A 10,045-nucleotide genomic window follows, 5' to 3' on the forward strand; every position below is an offset into this window, starting at 1 on the left:
GGCTGTAATTTCAGGGCTTAACAATTCCACTGTAGCATGTGCAAACAGAAAGGCTATTAGCTCATGAATTAGTGCTTGATATCCTGAAATCTGGAGAATAGAAACTAAACTCCAGAGGGAGAATTGTCCCACCTGATTGCTTTGCAAGTAATGAGTAAGAAGTTTGATAATTTTGCTGTTTCTGTGTGTCTGTTTTTGTATCTCCCAACTGGAATTTTTCACTGAAGAAATGGTGGATTGTCTGGCATTGTGCAAGAGATTACTGGATCCTGCTTGTCTCATGTTCTTTCATTCTACCCTTTCCCTCCTCTTTGTTGTGACTAGGGACCGTGTGACCTGTGTCTGGCAAACTGTCCGAGACCACCTTTATCACCTCTGTATCCATGCAATGGAGTTCTGCTTCTTGGTGGAGAGGGCAGTGGTGGGGCTGCTGAGGCTGGCCATTCGACTGCTCCGTCGAGAGGAGATCAGTGCACAGGTAAGGGATTTTTGAAAGGCACTTACTGGGGTTTTGTGGCTGTACCCTGTGACACAGGAAACCAGTTGCTGTTGGATGGACCCATATTTAACCTGTCCGTGCTGCAGGTAACAAACAGCAATTGTAACTAGCTGTAGTAGATGAAGGAGTACATTGCTAGAGAATGGAGTGTAAGTAATAGGGTCTGTTATTCTTGTCTCTTCTGGCCAGGTTCTCCTCTCGTTACGTATCTTACTTATGATGAAGCCAAATGTGCTGTCCAGAGTGAGCCATGAGGTTGCCTACGGCCTCCATGAGCTCCTGAAGACCAATGCTGCCAACATTCACTCTGGGGATGACTGGTACACGCTCTTCACCCTCCTGGAGTGCATCGGGTCCGGGGTGAAGCCACCCGCAGCCCTGCAGGTTACGGCAAGGGCAGATAACGACACAGGTAAGACAGGCCAGCTTTTGCTGGGAAATCTGATGCCTGCCTGCCAGATAAGCAGCTGCTTCCTCAAGCTTTTCAATTAGCAAAGGGGACTGCAAGAAAACAAAGCTGATATTAAACTACATTAGCAAGATTAAAGACCAGCACCTGCTGTTCACTCCTCATGGTCTGTTCCTGTCCCTATTCTGCTGTCTCTTCCTACTCAGTGAGCAGCAATCCAGGTGCTAGTCCCTGGGGGGCAGTGGGAGGAAAATTGATATCAGTTCTGGCAGCTGTAGGAGGTCTTTGCTCTACTCAAGGAGCATTTTCTGCTGGTTGTGGTTTGGTGTCTTGGGTACCGTAATCTCTTACCTGGGCATGTAATGTAAACCCAGCTGCTGTTCCTGTCATACTTGCTTCTTTTGTGGGACTGACTCTTTTCTGTCCCCTTTTTAAGGTTCTCTTAAAATGAGTTGTTCTTTAAAATTATATTTCCAGATCCATTTGCATTAATAGTCCCTGAACCATTCCCACAAGACCAGTGGACTATTTCTCACTTCTCTTGACTGTGTTAGAAATGTGGTCTTTTCAGCAAATTGTTCAGTTTTGCTTTAGCCAGCTTCAATATATTTGAGGGTGATGTCTTCAGACTTCTAAAGCAAAGAGCAATAAAAGAATTTTCCAGAAGACTTTTCTTTTCTCTTTGCTATTCTAGAACTTCTTTGATAGGTCCTGATGCTTTGTGCTAGACAGATGGGAGAAGCATGATTTTTAAAAGCATTTATGGACTTTTCTCCCTGGATTAATGCAGAGCTGTCTCCTCTCTCTCCTTTCTTTTTTTTTTTTTTTTACTGCTTCTGTCTTTGCTGATAGAGCAAACTGCTTGACTTGGTACCTTGCACATCAAAACATTAGTTCTCTACCTCCTGAAAATGTTTGGTGCACTCTGTTCACAGCATGTCTGTCTGTCTGCTGATGAGTTTCTGGATGGTGTTGAGCAATGGAGAGAATAAGTTTTTACTTCTAAATAACATATCAGTAATTAAATTTGTCCTTTGCAAGGACTTCTCTCTTGGGACATGTGAAATTTAAGGTTCTCCTAAATGTCAGGGCAGGTAGATCTGACAGGTGTAGAACATACTAATAACCGCTTGTGGTTCCTGGTTGATGCTGATCTGGATTCTCCCTTATCCACAGCTACTCTTGCAAGTTCTTGATTTGGCTTCGATCTAAACCCCATGTCTTTTGTCTTAAAGGTGCTCAATCAGACAGCGAGGTGTCCTCCTCCTATCATCCAAGTGACATGAGCCTGGACCGTGGCTACACATCTGACTCTGAGGTGTACACAGACCACGGGAAGCCAGGCAAGATGCATCGCTCCGTCACAGATGTGGACGTCATGAACAGTGGCTGGCTAGTGGTGAGTAGCCAGTGGGCTTCTGGTGACCAAAGAGGACTACTCCTACCATGGTAGTGAGCAGAGGGTGTGGTAGTGAGAGAAAGAATAAGAGACAGTAGAAAAGAGCTAAGATGAGCTGATAATGTAAAGGCAGGATGTGGAGAGACACAGATGGAAAAGAGAAAGTTTTGAGCCAAATGAGGAAGAAAGGGAAATGGACCATACAGAAACATTACCTGTTGGCTTTTGAAGAAAGGCCCTTTCAGTGTGTGCATTAGATTCTTCTTGTTATTCTATCCTCTCCTGCTTGTTGTGACCTGCAGGTGGGGAAAGATGACATCGACAACTCCAGATCCACTGCTGGGCTCAGCAGGCTGGGTCCATCACCTCTCGTCAACCAGTACAGCCTGACGGTGGGGCTGGACTTGGGCCCACATGACACAAAGTCTCTCATGAAATGTGTCGAGTCCCTGTCCTTCATCGTGCGAGATGCTGCCCACGTAACACCTGAGAACTTTGAACTCTGTGTCAAAACAATACGTATCTTCGTGGAGGCCAGCTTGAATGGGGGTAAGATGGCCCTTCACTTGTCAACCAGGATTCGGCTTGGGGTGGCCTGTTGGCAAGCAGTGTGAAGTGTACTGTCATGAAATGAGTCCCCAACCCAAAGAAAATCATCTACCAGGAGAAAACTCTGCTGTCTCCTGCTAGCAGCAGGGACCTTATTCTTATACCCCACCCAGGGATGGAGGGGAGGTCTGGAGTTGATGCAGAGACAGCAGTATCAGCTCTTGTGGGAAGTTGTTCCTGTGGGGCACTGGGTCCCCTTTGAGCAGGTAGTGGTCATTTCAGAGGACAGAGCCCTTTGTGGGGATATCAAAAGGTGGCTGCCCCGTGTGTTAAAAAGCAGGACATTTTGTAGTGGACTGTTGTATATGCAATGATGTTACCTTTTACGTTCTAGGCTACAAGTCCCAGGAGAAGAGGGGGAAGAGCCACAGGTATGACAGTAAATCCAGTCGGTTAAAAAAAAAGCCAAAAGACAGCTCCACACGGCGATCCCGGGTCTTGAGCCAGCACCAGGCACACACACACAGTGATGAGGACGAGGACGAGAGCATCCCTGCCAGCTACCACACTGTGTCTTTACAGGTTAGTCAGGACGTAAGTATAGCAAGGATTTCCTCCTCTCCTTTCCCATTCTTAGGGCCTGCTAGGTAATCACTGGAATTCTTGATGGGGCAGGGGAGGGCTGCATCCTGGATAAGTGGGCACTGGATGGCAGAGAGAATCTGTGGGGACAGTGTGTGGTTCTGCAGTGAAAGGGGAAGGCTGCAATTTGTAGTGGCAAAAGCAGACCAGCAATGGAGAGAGAGGTCCTCTGAAAAGCAAGGAGGAGGTCTGAAGCTGTGAGTCACTGTTGTAGGTAAGATGGATTAAGGTCATTGGGAGACATGAGGCTCCTGTAGGATTAGCAAGGAATCTGACAGGGCATCTGAGCTTGAGTAAAGGGGAAAGCCCTGTTGGCTGAGGCTCTGGAATTTCAATTACAGAGGACTGGGCTAAAGGAGTAATTTCTCCCCAGCTGGTACTTCAAAGGTGTGAAGGCACAGGCCTGCTGATTGCCAGGATGTTGGGTCTCAGTTCAATAGTAAACTGACTAAAGTGCTGTCATGTGCCCATACAGGCAGGGGGACTTTGCATGTGCTTTGTTTAAGGAAAAAAAAAGTTAGAGTTGTTCTGGACAGCACAGGTGAATCACTGGGTTTATCCCTCTGCCTTGGGAGAGTCAATGCTCTGTGCCAGGAAAGAGCCCATTCTTCCTTTAGACAGGACTGGAATGGTGTTCCTCAAAGATGGGATTGATGTGGCTACTGAACTGACATAAATCTTGTTGAAGATACCTGGCACTTGACCACTTAAGAAGGGCGCAGACAGCAGGGCCTGACACTATCTCTATAACTCTGTGTGGTTGTGTGTATACAGAAAGCATGCTCAAGTAGCTTTAGCCTTTTAGCCTTGTTTGGAGAACAGCAGAGATCAGAGTTGCTTCAAAATTTGAAGTCCTGTGTGTTTCTTACTGTGCTGTGTACTTGCAGCTCCTGGACCTCATGCACACCTTGCACACGCGAGCAGCTGGCATCTACAGCTCCTGGGCAGAGGAGCAGCGACACCTGGAGACAGCAGCCAGGAAAATCACAGCGGATTCCCGAACACTGTGGTCCAACTGCTGGTGTCCTTTGCTACAGGGTAAAGCCATCCCCTGGTGACAAGAGCGAGCAGACACTCTTCCAAAGTAATGGCAGGAAGGCTGAGGAGCCAAGAACTAATTGCAGAAATCAGGCATAGGCTGTTTTTAGGGTTTGTTGTAATTGAAAAAGAACTTGGATCAGATTTGGAAAAACATCTTTAGGATGAGATAGCTGCCACCATGTTTCTAGATCTGGTAGTAGATTGCCAGTCTGTAGTCTGGAACAAGTATAATTCTTTTTTCCCCACAGAGAGTTTTTGATCTTTACTTGACTTTTTACTCTTGACTGGGGAAGTAGGGATGTGACACTCTCCCTGTGGGCTCTGCCCTGAATCCCTCTCTTGCAGGTATTGCCTGGCTGTGCTGTGATGCCCGACGCCAGATCCGGATGCAAGCACTCACTTACTTGCAGCGGGCCCTCCTGGTACATGACCTGCAGGCCCTGGATGCCCTGGAGTGGGAGTCCTGCTTCAACAAGGTAACCACCTGCCTGGCATGGGCATGTGAGCAGGGCAGCGTTGTCATGAAGAGCAAAGGTATGTGCAGGAGTGTTGTCCTACTTCAGCACTGTCTTCTTGAGAAGCTTGTCCAGTGCAACAGACAAGATGTTCACTATTCTGGTCCTGTGAAAAGTTCCTCTTTGCTTAGGCTTCTGTAGGGCCTTTTAGAGTATTGAGGTGAATCCACTTGTGCCATCCTCTTGCTTTCATCATGTCCTCTGCCTAGAAGCCACCAGTCCCTAAAGGCAGTGCCTTTCTGTAAGGCTGTCTTTTAAAATCTCATCAGTCATTTTTCAGCTCTAAAACATCCATGTGTTGGATCCAACAGGTGCTGTTTCCTCTGCTAACCAAGCTACTCGAGAACATCAGCCCAGCTGATGTTGGTGGGATGGAAGAAACTAGGATGAGAGCCTCAACACTACTCTCCAAGGTGAGCACACCTCTGCTGTCTAGGGAAGATCAGTGGAAACCATGTTCCTTAAGAAAACCAAACTGCTGTGTTTGCTTCTCAGCATCTCTGATCTGGACAGGTGTCAGAGTGCTAGTTTGACTGTTCAGTGCTGGGCTTCTTCACCAGCTTCTGCTGCTGGGACATGCCTTCTTTGCCAAACTGTCTCCATGATTCTAGTCCTCGGAAGAGTTGTCAGGAAGAGGTTTGTGACTTTATGATAGAGAGAGAGAAGAATTTCACTCAACATTAGTTGAAGACAGTCTTTTCTTGGGGTGAAACGATGCATGTCACAAGCTGATAGTTGTGATCTGAGGCAGAGGTCTGGAAGGGCTAGAAGACATGGACATGTGCAGTGGCCTTCCACTAAGGAGACAAGATCCACTCCTTCACATACACACCTCAGAAGAGTGGCGGCTTGTGGCATCCTCAGGCCAGTCCTGTGCATGTTCCCAGCCTGCCACAAGGAGGGGGAATCCAGATTTGCAAGACTGGTTTGTCAGTGAGCAGCAGCCCCTATACTGCTTGTTGACAGTAGTTGTGTTTTTTCCCAGGTATTCCTACAGCATCTCTCCCCACTGCTCTCACTGACCACCTTTGCTGCCCTGTGGCTGACCATCCTGGATTTCATGGACAAATACATGCATGCTGGCTCCAGTGACTTACTGGTAAGTTGCTGGATGCAGTCCTTTGGACAACCATTCATCACATTTTAACCTTCTAAACTTGAAAGGTGTTTCGATTTGGTGCAGATTTTTGGGTTTTTTAAAAACTTTTTATTCCTTTCTAAACCATTTTGTTGCATGGTTTCTTGCCCTGGCCAGTTTCCAAGGCAGCCCATTGGCTGTTTCAAGCTTTGGTTCATTGCTTTCTGTCCATTCTGTGTCATCTCTGTTTATAGCTGGAGGCCATCCCTGAGTCTCTAAAGAATATGCTGCTCGTAATGGATACGGCTGGAATATTCCACAGTGCCGACTCACGGACAGGATACTCAGATCTCTGGGAGATCACCTGGGAGCGCATTGACTGTTTCTTACCTCGGCTGCGGGATGAGCTCTTCAAACAGACAGTCATCCAAGGTACAAGAGGCTGGGACACCTTAACACAGCTTTTGGAGCAGTACTTGCACCTTGTCCAGTACCCAGCTGTCACACTGCCTTGATGCTGATGAAATGTGTTGTAGGAGGCTGTGGGAACTTGGCACAAGGGCAAATTGAGGGATGGCAAAAGGAGTGAGTAAACTGGTGTGTGGTCTCACTGCATGTTTTGTCTTCCTAGATCCTGTCCCCAACATACCAGTGGAGCAGCAGCATCAGAAAACAATAGTGTCTGCACTGCCCCCTTCTCCTGTGGGGGATGTGAGACCATCCACCCACGTGGCTCCTTTGGAGAAGCCATGTGAACCAGGTGTCAGTGGTGAGTCCTGTTGTCTTTTTACTGGAATCACTTTCCCAGCATGGTGACATAGATCTGTTTTTCCTTGCTTTAGCATGATCTCTGGTGACCAGAGTGAAATGAAGTGTTGTGCTTCCATACAGATAAGTTGTTGCTAAGGATATTGGGGTGGGCAGAATGCCTACAATTGACCCCTGCTCTTCAGGGCCTGGTATGAAGGGGCAAGTCTGAAAAGGCCCCTGAGCTGATTTTTAGCCCTGCTTAGTTTTGAGCTAATAGGTGACTTTGTCAGGACCTGTGTAAGGATCTGTTTTGTCTGTTCCTTCTTCCAGAGTCTGAGAGAGCCACTGCACCTGCCTCACCTGCCAGCAGCACCTCTGCCTCTCCTTCCTTCCCAGCATCAGCTCCAACAAAGTCAAGCCCCGTTACAGACATACCTCCTACGACAGCACAGCCGCCGCTCATCCTGCAGCCTCTTGCCTCTCCCCTGCAGGTTGGGGTGCCACCTATGACTCTTCCAATCATTCTCAACCCAGCCCTAATTGAAGCCACCTCTCCTGTCCCCCTCTTAGCTACTCCACGGCCCACTGACCCTATGACAAGCTCTGAAGTCAATTAGTTGGAGGATGTTGGAGAACTGTCTGCTGATGAGGCTCTGTGAGTGGAGGATACTGGCCAAATGTTCTCTGGTAGTGGTCATGTTTGTTTTAAAAGATGATGCTAACCTGAGCAGAAGGGCTGTTGCCACAGTCCTCTGGAGCATGTCCCATCCTGCTCCCTTCTTGTGGCATCACCTAGAAATCTGCCCAAAAATCCCTGTCTCCTTGGAGGAGTGCCCAGTTCCACTGACCAGTCTCCTTCCTGCCTTTGCAATCTCAGGGGCCAGGCAATGCCTGTGCCCAGCAGCCTGGGACCAAGCTGCCACCAGTTCATCTAGTAAAGAGGGAAAACTTGTTGATGTCACACCAGAGAGGGGCTGCAGTACAGGACTGCCTCTCAGGATTACCCAATCCAGTCCCTGGGCAATTCCCCAGCCATTCCCTAGCTTTCCTGCTGACTCTTCTGGTTGTACTGCTTTGTTTGGGATCTGAGCACGCCTGGGTTCAGCAGGTAGAGAATTTTATTAGAAACATGGATTGATTACAGTGCAGCTCTCAGATTGCTGCATAGGACTTCTTGCCTGCTGGTACATGCTTTCCTTCCTGCAACACGGATGACAGCAATCCCCAAGCCAAATAGAGATCAAGTAGTAGGCGAGTCTGAGAGGGGCTTTCATCCCTGCTCCTGTAAATGTAATCAGGCTTTCTGGTTGGCAAAGGCAAATCCAGAAGGCTCTGCCTAGCTGAGTAGATGAGATGCCGAGAGCAGAGCACCATGGCCATGTCTCACACAGCACTTGTGGGGCAATCATGTATTGTTTGCCACTCGCTGCACATTGATCTCTGGGTGACCAGCCCATTCCTTAGGAGAACATCCCCTTCACCTACAGACGTGGGGATCTGTGGCACCTGCTGGCAGATGCTCAGCAGGTCTGCAGTGGTTTCTCTTGAAAGCTCTGAAGAGATCACACCCTTCTGCAGCTTCTTGTTGGGATGCCATGTCCTTCTACCCCCAGAAGGCCCCTGCAGCTGAGGCTCTGGCAGTGATTCTTGTGCTTCCATCTTGCCGCAAGGACATCCCGCTCTTCCCCCGCTCATGCCCAGAGCAGAGCTGCTGCCTGGCAAGTGCTGCGTCGCTCATCCTCCTCCTGCTCCCTCGACTAGTTGGCTAAATTCTCAATAATTTCAATCTTGGAAATCCCTCTGGTAACTGGGAGGGGCATGGGTGGGACTCCAACCCAGTGTATCCTGTAAGGAGAGGAACCTGCAAGTTGGTGTGGGAATACAACCAGTGTACATACAGAGTAAATGGCTAAAATCCAATGGACTTTTTACAGTGTAATAAATACATCCTGTAAATGAATGTTCTGGTGTTGTGCCCCTTTTCTGTCATGGAACTTTGGCTCAGAGCTTTGGGAAAAGGGGAGTCTGTTTGTCAAGGTGTTGTGCCCTGGCTTCATATACCAGTGCTCTGTCTGGAGGGAGCAGAGGGGGACTTGTCAGCTTGGGGTGGGGGGCTGCGATGGAGGTTAGCCATCAAGGGACTAATCAGGAATGGTTCCCATCATGGACAAAGTAGAGCTGTAGTAGTGAGATTGGCTCTTTCAGATGGCAGTAGTTCCACGTGGGCTGTAAAATTTCTGGTGTTACATTGGTGTATGCTCATGCACCACTAGGACTGAGAGCAGAGATGAGGGCTGAGGAGCAGGTGCTCTACTCATCTGGTCATGGTGCCAGAACATAGACCTTGGTGACAGCTCTGCTGACATTGGTGATTCTCTGATGAAGAAGAAATCCTTGTTTCCATGGATGGGACTCAGAGCTGGGGAGGGTGTTAGAGATGCTGGGCTCTTCCATGGCTAGTGCTTGCCATGGCTTTGAACAACTACACTTCTCTCCTGGTATTTTCTACTTTGTTTCATGGCAGGATCCACGCAGTGCCACAGTCTCCTCAGAGCTGTGTGAGGCACCAGTGCCTTCTCTATTGCAAGAGACTTAGAGACTTGGTAAGGGGGTAAAAAATTGTGAGTTTGTTTAAATTGCATGAGAAAAGGTCTAAATATTGCATAATGGAAAAGTAATGTGCATTTATTTATTCCTAGTAAGTCCTGGTAATAAATCCTTGTTCCCTAACCCCATTTGTACCATTCCTGGAATATTTTCGCTGCTGCAGCTGTCTCTTCCTCACCCTCCACTGCCTGTAGATTGTGTCTTTGCAGCCCTCAGATATTTTCATTAATCTGTTTGAGTCCTTGTGTTGCTCATGGTGTGCTTCTGTATCCAGCCCCTGTCTCTGTCTTGTTTTTTTGAGCCTTTACAGTTCTGTTTTTCTGCTTGTTGAAAGCTTTAGATGATTAACTCTTTGTAAACCATTGCTCAGTTGTCAAGTGCTTGGATGTCAGGACTGCTGCCTCTGATTCCCCAGGCCCAGGTGGTCCTCTGACTTTTTGGGGTGATGTCAGCTAACAGCAAAGCTCCATTTTGCCAGCTGCCTTCTGATAGCTGTTTTGGGCATATGCTGTGTTTTAACACATGCTGTGTTTGCAAACCCAGCTTCTCCTGAAAG

General features: G+C 48.0%; 1 protein-coding gene across 6 annotated transcripts in view; it reads left to right on the forward strand.

Annotated features, from left to right (window-relative positions):
- GBF1 (golgi brefeldin A resistant guanine nucleotide exchange factor 1) overlaps nt 1-8,842 on the forward strand; it is a 100,325-nt gene extending 91,483 nt beyond the window's left edge. For 4 of the 6 annotated variants that reach the window (XM_064430613.1, XM_064430617.1, XM_064430618.1 and 1 more), the window contains 12 exons: nt 325-478; nt 689-911; nt 2,144-2,307; nt 2,610-2,856; nt 3,251-3,450; nt 4,386-4,536; nt 4,885-5,015; nt 5,366-5,467; nt 6,040-6,153; nt 6,387-6,564; nt 6,764-6,901; nt 7,213-8,842. In XM_064430613.1, the coding sequence (XP_064286683.1) occupies nt 325-478; nt 689-911; nt 2,144-2,307; nt 2,610-2,856; nt 3,251-3,450; nt 4,386-4,536; nt 4,885-5,015; nt 5,366-5,467; nt 6,040-6,153; nt 6,387-6,564; nt 6,764-6,901; nt 7,213-7,499 (2,089 nt within the window). In that variant the 3' untranslated portion in view covers nt 7,500-8,842. The remainder of the gene's footprint in view (nt 1-324; nt 479-688; nt 912-2,143; nt 2,308-2,609; nt 2,857-3,250; nt 3,451-4,385; nt 4,537-4,884; nt 5,016-5,365; nt 5,468-6,039; nt 6,154-6,386; nt 6,565-6,763; nt 6,902-7,212) is intronic. The other 2 variants (XM_064430616.1, XM_064430619.1) reach the window with 1 other exon arrangement.
- Nucleotides 8,843-10,045: the final 1,203 nt, after the last annotated feature.

This window comes from Passer domesticus, chromosome 8, assembly GCF_036417665.1.
Source record: "Passer domesticus isolate bPasDom1 chromosome 8, bPasDom1.hap1, whole genome shotgun sequence".
NCBI lineage: Eukaryota > Metazoa > Chordata > Aves > Passeriformes > Passeridae > Passer > Passer domesticus.